Source organism: Bidens hawaiensis, unplaced genomic scaffold (genome assembly GCF_021521415.1).
Source record: "Bidens hawaiensis isolate Kalapana, Puna unplaced genomic scaffold, B.hawaiensis_p1.1 tig00000512_1, whole genome shotgun sequence".
In the NCBI taxonomy this organism is placed as follows: domain Eukaryota; kingdom Viridiplantae; phylum Streptophyta; class Magnoliopsida; order Asterales; family Asteraceae; genus Bidens; species Bidens hawaiensis.
In genome coordinates this window covers 1741991-1765352 of record NW_027491033.1, presented here as the reverse complement: position 1 = coordinate 1765352, position 23362 = coordinate 1741991, and the positions used below count along the sequence as shown (strand labels likewise).

At 33.9% G+C, this 23362-nt stretch overlaps 2 protein-coding genes across 2 annotated transcripts in view; both read left to right on the top strand.

The window, feature by feature from the left end:
* Nucleotides 1–23362, top strand: part of LOC143633674 (putative elongation factor 1-gamma 1) — a 153461-nt gene that overhangs the window by 38659 nt on the left and 91440 nt on the right. The gene's annotated exons all lie outside the window — the stretch shown is intronic.
* LOC143633655 (transcription factor TCP8-like) lies at nucleotides 10725–12857 on the top strand. Its single transcript, XM_077101914.1, has 3 exons — nucleotides 10725–12409; nucleotides 12491–12534; nucleotides 12664–12857. Exon 1 carries the CDS (start codon nucleotides 10977–10979, stop codon nucleotides 12402–12404), a length of 1428 nt encoding a protein of 475 aa, XP_076958029.1. The 5' UTR covers nucleotides 10725–10976; the 3' UTR covers nucleotides 12405–12409; nucleotides 12491–12534; nucleotides 12664–12857.

Below are 23362 nucleotides of genomic sequence, written 5' to 3'. Positions count from 1 at the left end.
ATAATATTATTTACTTCACTTTTAAATTTTGAAAATTATTTGATTATGAAAAAATATGTTAACGTAGTTACTAATATAAATTTGTGACATAGGACTCATGGGTTTGACAATTAGGGGCACGTTAAGTACATGCCCCATTTTATATATGAAATAATGAGATTCACATAAAACATCTTGTTGGTGTATTTGAAAGCAAAGAAACAGTCTTATAATTTCTTAAAAACTAATCAATGCTTCCAAGTCTACGGAGGACATAAAATCAATGGGATATCTTTGGGTCAAAAACCGCTCGATCAATAAAAATTATTGTTGGGAATTTCGGTTTAAGGTCGTTACTTGGCGTGCAAGGTTAAGTAACAAGATTTAACGAGTGGATAATTATAAACAATTAAATGTGCTTAGATTTAATTGTTAGTATAATTATCATGTCCTATAATTTAGCAATCCTAATTGTAGTCTAAACGTGATAGGTTACCGTGCTTTGGGGGTTAGAGATTGTAATTGGGTAATTGAGTTTTGTGAAGTTTCTCAATAATAATATTCGTGTTTGGGTGTTAGCCAAATTAACGAGTCTGAGTTCGTGTTCCTGGTATCAATTCCATTAATTGGTATCAGAGCTTTAGTTACATAAACGGGACCTGCTGTTGAAGTCGGCAATTGCGTGATTTGGAGGACCTGCGAAGTGAGGGAACTCCAATCGGCAAGCAGCAGCAATCAATGGAACCTGCATCTGCAAGACTGCAACCGGTGGATTTTGGAACCGCGACCTGGGGTTTCTTGAGAACCGGCGTGAAGGTCGGACCAGTTTGGAGTAGCCTGTGACGTGAGGGAACTCCCACCGGAGGCGTTCAAGACCTGTGTTACAAGACCTGCAGTCGGAACTAACCCGCGACGTGAGGGAAATTCCGAGCAATGAGCAGCAGCAATCGGCATAAAAGAAATTTGGTGGCCGGCGATTTAAAGAGTCATAGTTATCAAGGTGGTGCTATTAACCTTTCACGTGAATGTGTGTACTTTGCCACTTTATCCAATTTTTGGTTCCACTGTGTAAAGAAAAGTATGGACAGAATGTCAAGTTGATTGTTTTGGTGAAAGGGTTTGGTGGTATAAAAGTATTAATAAATCTTTATTTAATTTAATACTTTGGTGGTTTGGTTGCGCATAAAAACTAAATCACGTGTCGGAACCATTGAATCGAGGTTACGGGATTTTTCAAACAATTATAATCGTAGAACCAAGATGGGTGACGCGAACCAAACGGGAAAAGAGACGATCTCCGGGTCGTTTCAGTGTCCGCGTTTGACGAAAACAAACTACACGATTTGGAGTATGCATATGGAGGTTATTTTTGGGATTCATGGAGTTTGGGATGTGATTGACCCGGGCTCTAATGACGCGAAGCAAAATAACATCGCGAAGGCGCTTCTGTTTCAGTCGATTCCCGAGGAACAAATACTTCAAATCGGTAATTTTAAATTGGCAAAGGAGATGTGGGATGCCATAAAGTCAAGAAATATAGGCGCGGAACGTGTGAAGGATGCTAGACTTCATACGTTAATACGTGAATTTGACAGTTTGATGATGGAAGAAACCGAAACTATTGACGAGTATGCCTCGAGAATGACCGCGATCTCTTCTAAAGCAGCCACACTTGGACAACCATATGAAGAAAGGAAGCTAGTCCAGAAATTCTTCACAAGCCTGCCGAGCCGGTTTATCCAAGTTGTAGCATCCCTCGAGCAAGTGTTAGACCTTAAAACAATTGGTTTTGAGGATGTTGTCGGGAGGTTAAAGGCTTATGAGGAGCGTATAAAATGACACGTGTTACGTTCTGAGGAAGGTAAACTTTTGTTTAATAATTCTGAATCCTCTTCGAGTTCGAAGCAGTTTTCACATGAATCGAGTAGGGGGGGCGAGAAAGCTTTGAATCGAGGACGTGGTAATGGACGTGGTGGTGGACATGGGAGTCAGAACCGTGGTTCACAAGGAGGGTCCAATGAAGGGGATAAACGAAAGGGTAAAAATGATTACTCGGAAGTTCAATGCTTTCGTTGTGATGAATTTGGTCACTTCGTTTCAAGGTGTCCGGAACGAAGGAAAGAAAGGCAAACACATTTGGCCGAGATAAAAGAAAAAGACTCGTCCCTCTATATGGTGCAGTGTGTTCAAGAAAAAGTATACTTGAATGAACAGAAGGTTATACCAAAAGATTACGAGGGTGGTTCGAAAGAACAAGACTTGTGGTATTTGGATAACGGAGCGAGCAACCATATGACGGGTAATTTATCTTTTTTCTTTGAATTAAATAAGTGTGTTGGTGGCAAAGTTAAATTCGGAGATGGGTCTTATGTTGATATTTGCGGGAAAGGGTCGATATTGCTAGCCGGTAAAACGGGGGAGCAACAATTATTGACCGACATTTATTATATTCCTAGTTTACAAAGTAATATTATCAGTCTTGGGCAAGCAACAGAAAGTGGTTGTGATATTTGTATGAAAGACGATTACTTGTTGATGTATGATGATCAAGGAAAATTGTTGATGCGGGTTACTCGATCCAAGAATCGTCTTTATACGATAAAATTAAAGACGGGGAAACCCGTGTGTTTACAAGCCCGGATTGATAACGAGAATTGGCTTTGGCACGCGAGATTAGAACACCTAAATTTCGAGTCTATGAAACAAATGGTGAAAAATAATATGGTCGTTGGAATGCCAAAAGTTGATCAAGAAAATCAAATTTGTGACTCGTGCTTAGTTGGGAAGCAAACGAGGAAACCGTTTCCAAAGTCGGCAACTTTCAGAGCAACCCGAGCCTTGGAACTAATCCATGGTGATTTATGCGGTCCCATTACTCCTAGTACCATAGCCGAAAATGGGTACGTATTCGTCTTGATAGATGATTTTACACGTTTCATGTGGACTTTTTTATTGAAGGAAAAAAGTGAAGCGTTTGATACCTTCAAGCGATTTAAAGTCATGGTGGAAGCGCAAAATAGTGAGAAAATTAAGACGTTTCGAACCGGTCGAGGGGGAGAGTTTATTTCTCATGATTTCAATCGGTTCTCATAAAACGAGGGTTTTATTCGGCATTTAACCGCTCCATATACACCTCAACAAAACGGTGTTGTCGAGAGGCGGAAGCGCACGATATTGGATATGACTCGGAGCATATTTAAAGCGAGACATGTTCCGAATTATATGTGGGGTGAAGCGGTGAGGCATTCAACCGACGTGATTAATAAAATTCCAACTCGAGCGTTAAAAGACAAAACACCGTATGAGATGTTAAAACGAAAGAAACCGGATCTTAAATTTCTTAAAGTTTTTGGATGTGTTGCGTATTCAAAAATAGTTGCGGGAAATATTAAGAAGTTAGACGATCGTTAGAATCGTTTAGTTTATCTCAGAAGCGAGAAAGGTTCGGCGGCGTATCGTTTATACAATCCATCGACTAGGAAAATTGTTGTGAGTCGAGCGGGTGACACAGTGTTTGATGAAAAGCAAAGTTGGAATTGGGGTAAAAGTACTGAAACAATCGACGAGCAAGATCAAGCACCTGGCATGTTTTGGGTTAACTTTGGTGATGAAATTGACACCGGAGAAGGAACCGTTAATACCGAAAACATCGGGTCGAGTCCTGAGTCAAACTCTACGAGTTCAAGTGGTGACGGGGGTGAAGAAGACGATGAAGAACCGATAGTCGAAAATGCTCCAACAAGCCCGGCTAGTACAAGCAACACGGTTACACCTGAGCCGGCCGTTCGGAGATCATATCGAGCCACGGTTACCCCGGTACATTTTAATGATTATGTCTTGAATTCGAGTATAATTGATGAAGATTTGTTATTGCTTGCGGATGATGAACCGGTTTGTTTTGATGATGCAAAATCAAAACCGGAGTGGGTGAAAGCAATGGGTGTCGAAATTGAGTCGATTAATAAAAATAATACGTGGACGTTGACCGAGTTACCACGTGGTGCAAAGGAGATTGGTTTAAAGTGGGTTTTCAAGGTTAAAAGAAACGCGGATGGCTCGCTTAATAAACACAAGGTGAGACTCGTGGCAAAGGGTTATGTTCAGCAACCCGGAGTCGATTTTGACGAGGTTTTCGCACCAGTGGCTAGACTCGAAACAGTTCGTTTATTATTATCTCTCGCAGCGAATGGAGGTTGGGAATTGAATCACCTCGATGTCAAATCCGCGTTCCTACATGGCGAGTTAAAAGAACAAGTTTTTGTTTCTCAACCGCTTGGTTTTGTTTAAAAGGGTGAAGAGCACAAAGTATACAAATTATCTAAAGCGTTGTACGGCTTAAGGCAAGCTCCGAGGGCGTGGAATACAAAGTTGAACGGTATTTTGTTAAATTTGAAGTTTCACCGGTGCATAGAATAACAAGCGGTATACCGAAAGAAAATTGGAACCGAACTTTTAATAGTCGGTGTGTACGTTGACGACTTAATCGTGACCGGTTCGAATTTAAACTTAATAATGGAGTTTAAGCGCGAGATGGCTTTAAACTTTGTGATGTCGGATTTGGGAAAACTAACTTATTATCTCGGAATTGAAGTTTCACAAAGCAAGGATGAGATAAAAATTAAGCAAGAAGCGTATGCGAAGAAAATTTTAGCAGAATCGGGAATGGAGGTTTGCAATCCTGCTCAAATTCCATTGCATCCGAGCATAAAAGTTTCCAAATTTGAAGACGAAGAAGATTTTGACGCTACGAGATATCGAAAGATTGTCGGGTGTCTCCGGTACCTGTTACAAACTCGTCCCGACTTGGCGTATTCGGTCGGAGTCGTAAGCCGGTACATGCAAAACCCGAAGCAATCTCATGCAACTCTTATAAAGCAAATTCTTCGTTATATTCAAGGTACTCTTAGTTTTGGTATTTCTTACACTCGTGGAAAAAATGTGTTAGTTGGTTATAGTGATAGTAGCCATAACATTGACTAAGACGATGGCAGAAGCACTACGGGGCACATGTTTTATCTTGGGTCTTCACCAATTACTTGGTGTTCTCAGAAAACAATGTACAGTTGCACTTTCATCGTGTGAAGCATAGTACATGGCGGCAAGCGCAGCCGCGTGTCAGGCGGTTTGGCTAAGAGACTTGATAAGTGAGTTATTCGACAAGGAAATTCAAGCAGTGGTGTTACGTATCGATAATACATCAGCAATAGCACTCGTGAAGAATCCAGTTTTCCATGGAATGACCAAACACATTAAACCTCGGTTTCACTACATTCGAGAATGTGTTGATCGTGAAGAAGTAAGCGTCGAGCATGTTAGTGGTGTTAAGCAATGTGCCGATATCTTGACGAAGGCTCTTGGGAGAATCAAATTCAAGGAGATGCGAGAATTACTTGGAGTTGAAGACTTGTCGGTTTCGAGTTCGAAATTCCGGGGGTGATTGTTGGGAATTTCAGTTTAAGGTCGTTACTTGGCGTGCAAGGTTAAGTAACAAGATTTAAGGAGTGCATAGTTATAAACAATTAAATGTGCAATTAAATGTGCTTAGATTTAATTGTTAGTATAATTATCATGTCCTATAATTTAGCAATCCTAGTTGTAGTCTAAACATGATAGGTTACCGTGCTTTGGGGGTTAGAGATTGTAATTGGGTAATTGAGTTTTGTGAAGTTTCTAAATAATAATATTCGTGTTTGGGTGTTAGCCAAATTAACGAGTCTGAGTTCCTGTTCCTGGTACCAATTCCATTAATTATTAGTTGGCTTGATTGGTATAACTGCGGGTATGTTTGGCAAGGACCTTTTAAAAGCTTCAAACTTCAAGCTTTTAAAAAAAAACTTATATGCAATAAAAATTTTGTTTGGTTAAAGTAGCTTCAAGCTTTTAGGTTCTTAGAAAAAGCTCCATATTTGAATGCTATTATAGCATTTGAGAAAAAGCTAGCTACACGCTTTTACATTTGAATTTACAAGTTTGGTACTTGAACTTCTATCAACTTTTGTTAATTTATATAATAGTTACACATTTAACCCTTATTCAAAACTAACTACCCTCACGACTTTTTTACGGGTCGTAACTTTTTCACACGTTAATAATTTATTAAACAAATTACATCATAAAAACGAGCATTTTATTCTCTTTAATTTGAGTATGATATTGTTATATTTCTTAACTTTAAAAAATTAACATACTATGTGATTATCGGTTAGGATCAGTAACAAGTCGAGTCAGGTGAGCTAGAGTCAGGTTAGAGCGAGTCGATACAAAAAGGGTTAAATTAGTTCGTTTCGTGTCGGTACGCTTTTGAGTCGAAAGGGGTTAGTTTAGATTGTGTTTCAGATTAGAACAATGCCTGTTGAGAATGAGATTCAGATCAAAATATGTTGGTTTAAAAAATTATCTATGAAATTACTGTATATTTCAGCTTTGTTTCTTGATTTTCGACATCAGTCACACGCTTACTGTCTTTCTATTAACTACACGTCTACATTCGGGTTACATATTCATTGTCATTAGGTGAATCATGCACTGACACTGATTATGCGGTTGATGTTAGGTTGTGCGCCCATTCCGCCATACCACGTGGGCACCCAGCTAGTTTTATTAAAAGCTTCTGCTACTCTGCCAAACACCTAAAAATATTTAAAAAGCTACAGCTAATAGCTATCGGCTACCAGCCTTCAGCTAACAGCCACCAGCTAGTTTTTCCAAACATACCCTGCATGTTGTAACGTTTAGTGTTTGTTGGTTGGTGTGTAGCTTCTTGCTAATGCTTTTTGAATGAAATTTGGTGTTCCTACAAAACAAAACAAATATGTATGCAACACTTTGTTTTTAATAAGAAGAATAAAAATCTTATCTTACTATACTAATAAAATAAAATGTTGAAGTTAGGTGTCACACCTACATTTCTCATAATTTATAATCTTCATTTTCATTCATCTAGCTATCCATTGGTCATGAGTCAAAACTATTTTATCAAATGAGTTATAACATAGTGTGGATTTTATTTATTAATAAATTAAATGTCATTTTCATGCCTGAAGTTTGACAAACTACTTAACTTTATACATTTTTTAATTTCTTGTAAACCAACACTTGACGTTTCCATTAAAATCATGCTATTTTAGTATTTCTCGTTAACCATGTTTGTTTTTTTCAATAATACACATTGAATTTATTTATAAGTATTTTGAGAATCACAATTGAAATAACATATCTTATTTATTTTTATCATTTGACAAATCTTGTGTAATACACAAGTTTAAAAGCTAGTTACATATAAAATTGGAAACTAGGAATTATGTACACTTACAAAATTTATTTATTTTTCATACAATCTATAATATATATAAACGATGATCCAAAAATCCTAGGTGTCGCGATGTGGTCGCTCCCCCTTTTTTTGGAGTCACCAGATTTGCTTGATTTTTAAATGGAGGCTTCTCATGCATTTGACCCGAATTCATGGGTATGGATCTTACCAAACCCATATATTCCTTAAACGGGTTATAACATCTCATTAAATAAAAAACTATTCTCACCTAATTATTGATGTAAAAATCATATAAAATAGGATATACTAAAAATTAATATCTTATTTATTTTAAAAAAGATATATATATTATTTAAATTAAAAAAACCAATTTTATAGTAAAAAAAATAAACGGGTCTTGGGTCTCATCAAACCATACGTATATTATTAACTTTCATAAAATATTATTTATAATTAAAAAAACCAATTTTATAGTAGAAAAAATAAACGGGTATTGGGTCTCATCAAAACCATATAGCTTTTAAACCGGGTTATAACATCTCATTTATTTATGAAACAATTATCATCAAACCATAAGTATATTATTAACTTTGATACAATAAAAAAATATAAATTCAAAAAATAAATAAATATTAGAACAAACAATATAGACCAACCCCCGTAATACGGGGAATAAAAACTAGTTATATATAAATTCCAATCCAATTAAACCCGGTTAATCAGTGTTCCTTACCCAATTGTTCACCTAGCTCCAAGCCATTTCGATAACATTGTATATAATTAACTTATTTATTACGCTTCAAACAAATCATGTAAATTTATACACTAGAAGTGCCAACTTGTTAGTTAATATTAAAAAATAAAAAGTTGAACAAACGGTTAAAATGTACCAGTACTTTCTATTATTTTTGTTTAATTTTTAACATGTCCTAAATTGAATATGATTTTATAAAAGTTTTCGTATTTGTCAGAGTATTTAAGAGTATCAATTCAACTATCAATGTTACATTAAAATAAATTTAACTCGAAATCTTTTTAAAAATGTGGACACCCAAAAAGTTTGTATCGATATTTGCATTAAATTTTAAACTAAATATGCTTCATTTAAATTTAAAACACTCTTTATTTATCAATTTAATTAGTTTATTATGTAAATACAATTTCATTTCATTTTATTTATCATGTCATTTTTATGAGATGAAACAAAGGTGTTTTATGTAGTTTACCTTGATAAAGGGACTCGGGCACCACTTGGGTACCTCTTGCGGGTGTCTCGATAAACACGTGAACACCGCCGCCACCCACTTGGGCAGGCATACAACAATTTATAAAATGATAAATTATGGATTTTCTTTTTGATAGCTTTTGTTTTTGTAATTTGTCTATTTCTAAACGACGATTAGTGAACTGTGCCATTAATCCCGTTATATATGTCACATCATTCGTGTTTTAGAAATTGTCTTAAAATATGTTGTGTCATTCATATTATTGAACTAATTATATCTAACCATTTTAAACTTATCATATCATTTAATCCTCTTATTGAACATGTAAGTGTTAATGTTTAAGATTATGTGTTTAGTTAAGTGCACACCTTTTCTTTTATCTAGTTTCATCAAACATGAACTGTTTAGTATAACACGACATGTTTTCAAAACTTAATAACCATGTTAAAAAAACACTCTTCATTGGATAAAGTTGTCGGCGATACTATCTATGGCTGTATAATAAGTATAGGAGAAACAAGTAACTGAAACTAGAAGTTCCGATTAATAAGCATGAGCCAATGTGATATCATATTAAATAGTGTATATTGTGTATCTTTCTTAACAAATGCAGAATATATATATATATATATACATATATATTTAAAATATGAATGTTTAAATTTTTCTATTTAACTCTATTAATATAAATTATAAATTATAAAACAAAATCATCTTCGAGTCATATTATGTACAATATTAACCAAGATGATACATATTTAGTAATTAGTTCATTTATTGTTTAAAATATTAAATATTTGAATAAATAAAATTAATTACAATTATATTACTGGAGTACTCGCTTTGCAAGTACAAATATGGATGGTTGGTGGGGATGTAAACAAATGTCCTTTGTATTATTAGGCTGTCTTAACCATTCTTTACTAGCCCTTGAAGTGAGCACCATGTCCACTATATTTAACTCCCTCAAATTCGTTCCACTTTTAGAAATCCATGGTTAAGTACTACCCCTGTGAAGAAAAAACACAAAAATAAAATAAATAAATAAATGTAACCATATAGCATTAAAGTTTAAATAATTGTTATTAAATTAACTTAGCTTGTGCATTAAACCATATAGCATTAAATTAGCAAACACACAGTAGCGGGTTAGGTTGTGCATTGATTCAACTTGAGATTGAACTAATTACGGACACAAGTAGAATGATAGATGTGATACTTGAAGATTAAGAACTTAATCTTTATGAAATGATTACTTTCAATTTAAGCAGGTTTTCTTTTATATATGAAATGATATAGATTTACTGCTTTAGGAGTACTAATAGCTTAGCAAAACATCAGATCTTATCTAATAATGTTAATACCATTATTTACATGTAATGTCTAACCTTATTAATTAAATGAAATACTATTAGATCACTTTAATTTATGTATAAATAAGGTTTCCAATACAAACATAATAAACATTAAATACAAAGGGCAATATATATACTTTAAAAAGTTAAATTATTCAATGCATTATATCAACAAGACAACTCAATATTCAATGTTTTGTCATATGCTTCATTCCAGGAAAAATAATAATATTTATTTATCACAAGAATAAGACATTCTTCAACCATAATCAATCAATCAATCATACCCAGTAAAATCCCACCGACAGCAAAGCTATAAGTAGGGTCTGGGGAGGGTGGGATGTAGGCACACCGTACCTCTATCCAAAGGAATAAAGAGGTGGCTTCCAGAGAGACCCTCGGCTCTAAGTAATTCTTCAACCATAATCCCTATTGAAATTTATATTTCATATCATTTTAGCCCAATATTACTCCGCATGTCCCACTAATTTCTGTAAAATTATATTTATAAGCCTTTAATTATATTCTAGTAAAATTTTAAGATTCAAATATTGCTTTTACTGGTTTTTTACTAGAACAAGTTAAAACACAAATTTCGATTTTCCTGGTCCTGTTAAATAGAGAGAAGATTAAAAGGTTCTGTACATTAAAAACAACTTTTTAAACAATTTTCATTACTAAATAATAATCCAAAAAGTGTTTATAATATATATTATATATTAATATAAAAAGACAGACAGAAAAATAGAGGAAAAGGGTAAACTATTTTTTAACATTCTCCAACTAGCCACACCCCACCTAGGTACCCCCTACCCAACCCCACCCACCCCACCCGACTTCTCTCTCTTCTCTAGAATAAGCAGACAAGAGTCAATCAAAAACCCCACAAACTCCAACTCCTCTAGCTGTTTTTCTCTCTCTAGACCACCCCACCCTCTTTTTAATTATTTATTTCTCTCTCTCTCTCTCTCTGACCACCCAGCCCCAGGCGGCGGAGACTGGTGGTGGTGGCGGTGGCGGTGGTAGAGGAGAAAAATGATGATGAGGTTGTTTCAGTGTTCTTGAACCCACCACCACTCAACTCAACTTACAAAAAGGTTATCTTTTTATGGAAAGAAATTAAAAGTACAACAAAAGCAGCACATGGAACCATCAGATTTGCAGCAAAGCAATAATAAACAACAACAAAACACTAGTCCACAACACCACCATCTCCACCACCAACAACACATGGTGGTCCCATTTGATAACCGATCTGTTGTTACCCCATTCATGGGCTCCATTAATAATAATAATAATAATAATACTTCCAACACCAACAGTACAACTACTAGCTCACCTCCGACCACCACTACCACATCTCCGGTGGACCCATCACTAGCAATCGCCACCAGATCCGACGATCTAACCAAAGACCCACCAGCACCGGTCACCGTCGTACCACCAAAACGGTCAACAAAGGACCGCCACACCAAAGTCGATGGCCGTGGCCGGAGAATCCGAATGCCGGCGACGTGTGCAGCTAGGGTTTTCCAGTTGACCAGAGAATTGGGTCATAAGTCCGACGGAGAGACAATCGAGTGGCTGTTAGAGCAAGCCGAGCCGGCAATTATAGCCGCCACCGGCACCGGAACGATTCCGGCTAACTTCTCAACGTTGAACGTGTCGTTGCGTAGCAGCGGCTCGTCGTTGTCGGCTCCGGCCTCGAAGTCGGCGGCTCATCAGTTTCACGGCGCGTTGGCGCTTGCACACCACCCGTTTGAAGAAGGGTTTTCGCAAATGTTAGGGTTTCATCATCACCACCAGCAGCACCACCACGGCCAACACCCACATCAAAACCCTAATAATAATAATAATATTCTCACCGCCGACCAGTTTACTGACGCAATTTCCACCGGTGGAGACTCAACCGATTACATGAGAAAACGGTACAGAGAAGATTTATTCAAAGACGAAAGTAATCATAATAATCAAAATGAACCCACCGTCGGAGCATCATCATCTTCACCGTCAAACAAACAATTAAAAACCCAGCAAGAAGCCGGTCCTTCCTCCGGGAATAATAATATTCTCCGTCACAATATGATGCCGGCAGCCGCCATGTGGGCAGTGGGTCCAGCCGCCGCCACCGCTACCGCCGCCGGGAACACCTTATGGATGCTACCAGTTTCTACAACAACCACCAGCAGCAGCCACCACACGACACCGGAGTCTCAGCCGATGTGGCCGTTTCCGGCGGTCGGCGGCGGAAACACGATACAAGCACCGCTACATTTTCTTCCGAGAATTAACCTACCAGGGGCAAATTTGGAATTTCAGCAGGGTTCGAGGAGTAATCCGCTGCAACTCGGGTCTATGATAATGAACCAGCACCCGCAGCAGCAGCAACAACAGCCATCTCAGCATTTGGGATTGGGAATGAGTGAGGGTAATTTGGGTATGTTAGCAGCTTTGAATGCTTATTCCCGAGGTGGTCTGAACATGAATTCCGACCAAACTCAACAACCTCTTCAACAACATCATTCACAAAACACTGACAGTGGTGATGAAGACCAAAATGACTCCACTTGAAACAGGTATCAGTTCACTTCCAAAACTAGCAAAAACATAAATATCAATTTATTTTAATTTAATTTATTTTTCTTCTTTTTATGTAGATTTTGAAGTTGAATGATGCAATTTCACAAGATGAAGTGAAGAGGTATATGCTATGATTTTGCTTTGATTTTGATTTTGATTATTATTATTATCTTTTTTTTTTAATTTAATGATGCTTTTGTTTTTATTTTTGGGAATTTATGTTTTGATTATGGTGAATGTAATTTGGTAGGTTTGATGGAAAAGGATTCAAGAGAGATTGTATAGAAGGATAGATTGATTTGTGCTTAGTATTATTATTATAATTTATAAATTTGGTTTGTTAATTAAGTCCAATCAAGTGAGGGGGAAAAAATCTAGAAATGTGATTCACAATCAAGTGTTTAATAATTAAAATTTTGATTAGGGGTTAGATGATGATTATGTTTCAATTTCCATAACAATGTACAAGTCTTTTGCATGTTGTACAAGTCAAATTATTATGTTTTGGGAATTTTATTATTGTATTAGTTGTGTCATATCTTGAGTTTTGATTCTAAAATCATTTTTACAAAATAGAAAGACTAGAAAAGTATAGATCACATATTAAGTGTAGCATTACATGTACTCATGTTAGCCAACAAAATCTTAGTAGTATACAATTTTAATAGATAACTAAATGTCTTTAGCTATTACCAACTAGTGATAGAGTTGTAAAGAAAAGACTTGGTGTGCCATATGACTTAGGTTTGATTTTTGGCCCTGACTTTTAGTTTCAGAGACATGTGAGTGATGATGAGAGACTAGGTGAGTAGGTGACTTTCACAAGTTGGATCTTTGAACTAAACAAGTGTTCATGGATGTTGACCTTAGGTAAGAGTTTTCTTTGAATTGAAAGACGAGTGTATTCTTATGTGGTGAATTCAACAAGTATCTCATTTGAATGATTCATTAATCGTTAAAAAAAATGTCTATTATTATTATTATTATTATCATTTTATGATGTTAATATCTTAAAAATACAACTTTTATTATAACCTTTTCAAAAAAAAGAAGTGTTCATGTGGACCATCTCTCTCCATTCAATGCCCTTACCTTGTTGGAGGATAAGAGGATTAAACACATAGATTCTTACTTTTTTTTTCTTTAAAAACTGAATATGTCACTAATTTTTATATAAAATTTTGCTAGACATATGTATTTAGTTTTTTTATTTCGCATTTAATTTGTAGTTTCTAGGTATCATATTACATATTTACTATTTATAGAGTACAAATATATAATTGTAACAGAAAAGATATCAAATTATTTTGTATACACATATCATGGACATCTATATATATATATACACACACGTATACCATAAATTCATAAGCCATGTATCTACATTGAATTGACAAGTCGAATATGTTTTATTTATTTGTTAGTGGGTATTCCATTTTTAGAAAATCATTAAAAACAATTATTACAAATGTTCATATATAGCTTGCTTTGATCATGGGTAGATTAATTACATACTTAAATTTCATGTTACGCAAACAAACATAAAAAGAAATATGCACCTTACATGATAAGTAATTTTGAAACCATGTCTACACAAATATAGTCTTTGTTTGTCTAATGGGCGCCACTTTTCATTAAAGCTAAAGTTATTTGCGTGTGTGATCCATGTTGAAGATGATTTTACTTAGTAAATTTTTTAATATAAAATCACAGATTAAAATCTTGCTAATAGATATATTATTTTGCATTTCTTTGACTGGAGAAGGCATATGAATGTTTGTTCCCCAATTCCTCTTCAAAGATTATCCAATGTTTGTTATTAAAGAAACCCCACCTGGTCCTCAAAATCTTGCTAAAATCAAGGGAATTTTAAGTTATTTGTTGATTGATTTCAAAATCATGAGTTAAAAGTAAACAAAATCCATGAAAACCTACCAAAAAGTGAGATGTTTGATAGGTTCATGAGTGGAAAGGAAGGTTTTCTTTCAAAAAAAAAGAATATATTATGTTTTTGAGGGGAAAGGGAAGTGAAGCACTATAATAATAATAATAATAATAATAATAATAATAATAATAATAATAATAATAATAATAATAATAATAATAATAATAATAAACATGCAATTGTTGTGTTCGCCCTCAATGGCCCCTCAACTTTTAAACATGACCAGTTAATATTTGTAAGTATGGTTGAAATGTATTGTTGACCATTTAGATAATAATCAATCCATCATATATAGGGGGTTTAAAGGACATCTTACTCCTATCCAATGGAAAAAGAGGCTGCTCATAGCGAGACCACTACTTAGATAATAACTTGGCGTATATCTTGATAGTCGTTAGAATATAGATTTTTTGGAGAGTGCTATAACAGTGATACATTTTTTCGAAGGACATGATGAATTGGTAGACGTAAGTAAGAATAAAAGATAAGTTAAAAAAATATGGTGTGAAAAGTTCTTAATTCTTATGCTACTTCAAAAGGGAAAAGGTATAAAACTAAAGTAGCTAATAAAGTCCATGATAACTAGATAAGCATGGGGAGATTAGAAAGAAATAATGGAATGAGAATATTGTTGATCTAGTTGTCACTTGTCGAGGATAACATTGTTAAATTAAGTATTTACAATTCATGATTCAAATATTATTCGGAGAATGAAGAAATCCAAATGTGGGTGAAAGATACGAATCTATTGTATAATTGAAGATTGCATAAGATGCATCACAATCATCCATCACTCCTTGTACAAGTCCCAAGAGTTTGTTATACTTGATTCCTATAGATAATTCCGAATGTTGATACTAACAGTCTTCTACCGATTCTTCGAGTTATTTACCTTGATTATTAAGGGCGTACTCCCCTAATCACATGTCTTGTCATGTATGTCATTTGTTTGAAAATCGGTTAAGATTTTTATTTTTACTAACTTTTGGCACAAATGAAATGAATGATATATGGGTTTGTGTTTCTCATTGTGTTTTACGATGAGCTATAATGTGTCTAAATTGAAGCTAATAAACTTGAAAGAAGAAACTAGATGAAACTATGTAAAGGTTTTGTATGTATGAAGCAAACATTATTTTTTTTATAAAATTCTACCCATTGGTTTACTTTCACACCTATACACACACTTAGGGTGCATTATTTGGTCTGGATGACTCATAAACTTCATCATGTAAACATTCGCTAGTTTCTCGGGTTAGAGATGAACGCTCACACTGACGTTGGACATTTCAAAGCGGGGAACCCTAATTTGATTGATTCAAATCGAATGGTCTAATCATTCACAGTAACACATCAGTTGACCGTCTCTTGGTTTTAGCGCATTTTAAAAATCATTACGAGCGCTAGCTATAGAATTGAGCTTTTTTTTTCAAGGTAAACATGAAATAAAAAAACTTCACTTGGTTAGCCAATCCTAATCGGGAGCAAGAAAAAGTTGTCTTTAAGCATGTTAAATAGCGGATTTTTTAGCCACGCTACCCAATCTTATAAAGAAACTTGTTATCCCATTTTACTAACTCAAAAGCATATGGTGACATATTCAGAAAAATAAAAAGTATCCAATATAGACATAAAAGAAAAAAAAGAATACTCTATATATCTTCTACATATTATTGTAATATGTTATTGTGTGTTAAATAGTTTTCAGAATTTAACAAAACTAAGAAATTATCCAACATCATTTTCCGCCTCACACGTATATTGGTTTTACGTGCAATTGTACTTCTCTTTACACATATTTGACGCATTTCCTTTAATCCGGACAATGGACTGTTATACGTATAATAATACACATCATTTTCCATCTCACACGTAGATGCTTTTTTATTGTACCCGTATTCGTCTTTACACCACTAGTTAAAAGAAAATAAGTAAGATATATTTGAAAAACCTAATTCTCTAGCAAGAAAATGAAGAACCTTAATTGACTCGTTGGTCAGTCATTTTACTCAAATACGTATATATCAATTCACCACCGAGATATTATTCGATTCAACTACACTACATGGGGCCAGGGGCCCGTTGGGTTGATGAAACTACAACTATAAAAGCCATACCAAGTTAGAAGGAGTCGAGTCCAGTTTGTGTGAACAAGAATGTTAGGTGTTGACTTTTGGGAGTCAATCAAGGGACTTCATTATCAGTATGTTTGCCTTTTAATACTCACTTAGAAAAGTGGGGTTGTAGTCTTTTAGACCATTCTTATGCAAATATAAAACACCGAAAATGACCATTTTTTATATGATACACCACAATTATTTCTAATCAAACTCAAGATGTCCTTGGATTGTGTTTTATTATAACTAGGTGTATGTAACTTTGATTAATTAACGCACGAATGTTACCCGAATACCTGTATCAAATAATTAGAAATTATAGATGTAATTTTTCAAAGTTATGGAATATACGTGAAATTCGTGCAAACTACAGAGGGCGTCGGTGTAATTAACTCTTATTTTTGTTATTTTAGGATTTTGTAAATCATAAATCTGGTCACACAAGGGGGGTAATTTACCTTATTCTGGTTACACACAATAATGATATTTTCTTCTCACATATATTATTATTATTATTTACTGTTGAACTTTGATTTCCTTATATTGTCCCATACATATGTATTCTAGAGCCGAGGGTCTCTCTGGAAGCCACCTCTTTATACCTTTGGATAGAGGTACGGTGTGCCTACATCCCACCCTCCCCAGACCCTACTTATAACTTTGCTGTTGGTGGGACTTCACTGGGTTTGATTGATTGATTAATTGATTGATATGTAAATCATAAATCTACTGATGTGCTTGAAGTAGTCAAATAATTATTAACTAAAATTATACTAATCTAGACACTAAGTAATACTCTAAACCCTTAAACTACTAACCGGCAAGTGAACCGGTCGACTCTAGTACAACTAAAGAAGTCCGGATATCGAACCCACGAGACTCTATAAATTACGAAACTAGCAAATTAGACTCAACTACAAGACGCGACTATTTATTAATAATATCTGAGGGGAATTTATTTTACTAATTAATTAAAACTCTAAATACTAATTAACTAATAATTAAAACTTACTAATGAATACTTAACTATTAAACTAATAATAAACTAATTAAAAGCTAACCCTAATTATTATAATAATAATAAAACATAATCATTACCTTAAACTTAATTAATTAATTAAACTTAAACCTTAACCCTAATTACTTTAAACTAATAAACAATTTAGAAAGCTTTGATTAATTCTGATGATGAAGATAACTACCTAGGCTAGAATCCTCAAAGTTACAGTTATTAATTAAATGGAAAACTCAAGTTATGGAACTGGGATCGTAAAATAGACCATTGACAGAAAACCCGAACAGGACCCTTGAACTTCAAGAAGACGCCTATGGATTTCTAACAAATTTTAAGACTCACCAGTTTTATATTAAACTTCCTTACGGTTATTTAATCGATTATGTCTAAGTATCTTTTATGATGAAAACCTACCTTACAGCGCGGAATTCAAAAGATAGCAAAGCAAACTCAATTAATTTAATAGACTAAGCTGACAATCAAACCTAGACGGACTCCTTACGAAGAACTAAATCTAGCAATCCCGACAAACAAAGATCTATCAACAACCTATCACCTTACAGCTTTCTAGGCTGGCAGTTCACTTTTATCTATTTACTTGATTTTATTGTTTCTATGATTTTAATGCATATTAATCACAACCTAGCTAAGAACACACAGTAAATGACCTAACAAAACCCTATGCTATGAAACAATCAACAAGGGCAATGTGAAACAATAAATTCAAGTAAACAAAACCAAGCAATCATACGCATTAATTAAATCAAACTCAACCGTTTACTTAGAACATAAAATCCACAACGAAACGAAATCCAAATAAAATCAAACCGAACTAAGGTTAATCACGACCTAGGTAGTTTATGGAATTTAGCCTAGCATATTAAAATCTAAATCAAACAAAACAAATAATAACGAAAACATGGTGAAAATATAAGAAACGGGGAATCGAAGATGATAAAACCCGTAAACTCGAACGTGAACGTGTAGCTCTTCACCGGATGTCCTCTTGCCTTCAAAATCACCAACAAACTCGTAAAATAGCTCCAAGAACTCTCTAAAATCGGCTGGTGGCTTTCAGGTTATGTCAGGTTTAAGTTAAATGTGTTTAAAAAACCAAAACAAGACCCGACATTAAGTGAAAACGAAATTAATTAAGCCCAGTGTTGCCTAGGCGCCGCGCGGAGGGCATTTGGCCTTCCCCCTTCATGCGGCGCGGCGTGCTTTTCCATGGGGGCCGGTCAGACCGGTTCGGTCTGACCGGTTCTCTGTTCTGACCCTTCCTGACGCGTTTCGGATTTCCGTTTCGGCTCGTTTCAGCTCGTTATTCGCCCTTTTTAATCACGATCAAATCCCGGAACCTACGACACACAAAAATGTTAGTAGTATACAAATCTTGACTAAAAACGAACAAAAACAATTAAAATATTAAATAAAATAAACAATGAAAACATATATATTTAGCATTATATCATCTACCTAACTTATCACGATAAAATCTATAAGGAATTTTTTTCTAAGAAAATACAACTTATTTTATCTTAACCCTTTAATATTATATAAAAAAGATTACGAGAGAAGTTTTTAACTTTCATCGTCTTGTTTAATGTGGATTTTTTATAATATAAATCTTCGTTATGTTTAACATATCTTCAAACAATATAATACTTCATTTTCTTAAGACTTTATGTTGTTCATATTCAGCTCAATCAAGCATTTTGATTGGTGATTGTTTGAATTATCTTTGAGATATGTGTTCTATAGATAATACTATACAAGGAGCACGTACCACTAGCTGTTGTTTGAAGATACGTTTAAGTTTAAAAGAGTTGATCCGTATATCTTTAAATTAATTTTAAAACAAAATACTTTATATTGTTATTGTTGTCTTTTTCTTTTTACAAATAGTGGTATAATCATAAGTATTAATGATTTTAATGATACATGTTTGATTTGAAGTCATTCCCACTTTGATGAAGTCGTAAGGTGATTTGAATGTAAATTTAAAAATTAATGGTTCAATCCATGTAGATTGTAACATTTAGTCGTTATGTTTTATTTGAAGTATGTATACATTAGATTACTAGATATATATGTTGACTTATAGATTACAAAATGAGAAAAAATAGTCGTCATCATCATCATCGTACTCAGTATATCCCACAAATGAGAAAAAATAGTATGCTTAGTTAATAGTTAGAGCACCTTTGATAGATTTGTCCATTTTATGGACGCAGACATGACAATAATGTTACTGCGATAGGTGAAGGACGAGAAGAGAGTACGAGCCATTAAAAACGGGTGAGGTGAGGGGGACGGAGAGATATGGGAAGGGAGTCTATGTGATAAGGGCTTTTGGTCAACATGAAGAGAAAAAAGAAAGAAAATGTTCGTAACGAATAACAATATGGATGCTTAACATCTTAAAGAATATTAACCTCTATGACGAAACTTCTCTAACATACATATCACTTTTAGAAATATGCTTATAAACATGACGAATCTAATGTGTGTATAAACAAGTCAAGAGTTTTGGACCCCTAAACGTGGATTACCTTATATAATAGTTACATTAGTAACAAATATAATAAAATGTGGAATGGAACTATAAAAACATTAAAAAGATTTTTTAAAACTTGATCTTGTCTTGACGTAGTAGATGAGTAGATCCAAACAAATTACTTTACTTCAAAGTAGTTTTTAGAGTTTATATTTTTGATTTTTTAGTATGAAAAATTAAACTCAATCAAACCGGTCAGTCATCAAACACCAACTTTCCTCAATGTGTCAACTGTCAATGCCCACTCATCCAGAATAACAACACGTTGTCTAGGCTTCTAGCAAAAGTTTTGACAACCTAGTAATCTCACCAGAAACTACTCGCATAGCTTCGACCAGGTCTGGCTTGATCAACAACTAAACAACCATCATATACATATTTGATAACATGAACCCCGGATAAACATGATAGGGCATCGTCTAACTCCTTAGAAACTAAGACCCTTCCTAGTGTAGGTTTTTTTTTTCCCACATACATTTATCCTAAAATCTGAGATTTATATGAGTGAGAATATCTCATAAAATAATAATCAACTTTCAAAAGTGTTTCAATTAGGTCACTTATGCATATAGTCTCACTGATTTTTTTGTGCGCCAAGAAAGAAATAGAGGATAAGATGTGGGGGTCGGAATTCGCAATACATGTAAAAATATTTAAAAAAAATAAAAAACGTTAATTATTTTAAAATTCAAAAATAAAAATTAAAATCCACGTCGCTACTCAACGTCAACATTAAAAAATAGAGAAAAATATTTCTTATGTGAAACAAAAAAGAAAAACGCTAAAAAAACATGTTAAAATCTTTAATTTAATAAAATATGAAAGTTGAGTGACTTAATTGGAACATTTTTTAAAAATTAAGTGACCTAATTGGAGCACTTTTGAAACTTGACTACTATTTTATGAAATTGCCCCTGTACAAGTGGAGTTTAAGATTAGTTTATTTTAAGCTTTATTTCTTAAATTGAGCTTGGTTTGGTTTTTTTATTTGCTTATTGTTTACAATTCACTATAATCATTTGTATATAAATTTATAGTTACAAATATATATAAGTTACCTTTTATAGTTATATAATTACATGTATCATGTAAAGGTATATAAAACTATAAAAACATTGTTATATTTATGTATAGTAAACTCATTTAGGGTCGTGGATTGAGTTATTCTACAAAGGCCAACGAAAATGAAAAGTGTGGAAAACCATAACTAATTGACATGTGTCAAGTAAGGATCAAAGGAAAAAACGAATAAAGTAATTGTACATATTTTTTCTCTCCATATGCAAGTCGCATGTTAATTTCTCCATCATTTCTAAATGTATATAACGCTTTCATATGATACTTTTTTTAAAAGTAAAATTCATCATAATAACAAACATTTTTTCTTTATCTTTAATACGAGTAAGATTTTGTTATATAAAAATAAAAAAATTTACGTCATTGTGTCTTTTTGCTTATCATTGTATCTTTTTCGTCATTGTATCTTTCTGTTTGTTAATGTGGAATCTACTATTTAAGATAGGAGGATTCTTGGGGTTGTGACACGTGTCCAGTTGGTAAAAAAGAGTTTACAATTCACTATAATCATTTGCATATAAATTTATAGTTACATATATATATAATTTACCTTTTGTAGTTATATAATTTCATGTTTCATGTAAAAGTATATAAAACTATAAAAAAAATTGTTATATTTATGTATAATAGACTCATTTACGCAGTGTTCTCGAGTTTACTTAACGAGAGAAAGGAAAGAAAAAGAAAGTTTTCCTTTCCTTTCTTTTCCATTTCATCTCCTCTCTTTTCTTTTCTTCTCGGTTCTTTCCATTTTGAAAAGAAAGTTTTCCACCCACTTTTCTTCTTTATTTCTACCTCTTTCCTTTCCTTTCTTTCCATTCATGAAACTTGGAAACACATCATTTTTTATCTTTCTTTTCCTTTCTCTTCTAAAAAAACTAAGGAACACATTAATTCTTTACTTTCCATTCATTTCTTTTACTTTCTCCCATTATTAACACTCAGTTATGGTAGTAGGCTTGATTCTAACATTACTAGCTTTCTGGCCTCCAACAACAATTCAATGAGATTAGTTCTTAGTCGTTTCATTGTAAACACTGCCTGAATTGTCTTAGTGTGTTTTATAATTGATGTCTTAGTTTTGTTGGAAGTAATTTCGGACTCCAAGTCACAAGTCGTTGAACTTGAGGGACCAATATTGACAAGTAGGTCATAGTGGTTATGTTTCTTAATTGTATTGTAATTATAATTGGTAATGTCTTAGCTAGCAAGTTAGGTTCGTCTATTATGTCATGGTTAGACATTATAGAATGTGTGGTGGTGTGAGGTGTAACTGAGTTAAGGGTTCATCCAAGAGGCACACACGAGATGTAACCGAGTTAGGGTTCATCTAGATGCAACCGAGTTAGGGTTCATCAAGAGTTAAACCGAGTTAGGGTTTGAGAGTTGTAATCAGCTTTTTGAGTAATATTTTCTGATTAATATAAACGAGAGTTAGTCGTTTAATTCGTGTTTGATTAATGATCTAGGACTTGAAGTTTATCCTAGAATTTATAGTTTATAATAGTTGCAACTCCACCTTCTTCTCCACGCACATCGGAACAAGGTCAGTTCATAGAATATTTATATTAATCAGTAATATAAATATTAATCTAAACATTATATATGTGTATACTAGCTTGAGATCCGTGTATTACATGGATAACTAATGAAATTTTTGTTTATGTTTTAAAAAAGTTTGTCAACAAACTGTTGGAAATAATATCCTTTTAAAACCTCATAAGTGCATATATATGATTGGCCTTGGCTGTTGAAGATTCTAGCTTATCTGTAAACTTTGTTCTTTCATTAAATATTAAATTGCCAAAATCCAACTAACCACACGTTACGACATAGCTGAACAATCGAATACGTCCCAATGATCCTTTACTCTAGCTTACCTATGCTACCACATATCAGAATGTACATATACTTCTGTGCCATTCTTAATCGCTTATAGAACGATGTTCAAATATTTCTAAACGATCTTTAAGCATTTGCTATGTTACGATATAGCAAGACCCCCAATACTTCCGGACAATCCTAAATCCTTAGCTACATTATGACACAAGATATCGCCTTGGGTCGAACTACATTATCCTTATCCTTCACGCTAAACATAATAAATGGACCCGTGAATCATGTTTTAGATCAGGTATACATTCTTATATTTGGATATAGAGGCACTTAGGTATAGTTTAGAACATTTTATAGGTTTGAGACAAGTATGACACTAGGTGCTACCTGCTGATTACCATA

What these genes read in the sequence shown, in the direction of transcription:
- LOC143633655 (XM_077101914.1), top strand. Translation starts at nt 10,977, where the DNA reads ATGGAACCATCAGATTTGCAGCAAAGCAATAATAAACAACAACAAAAC.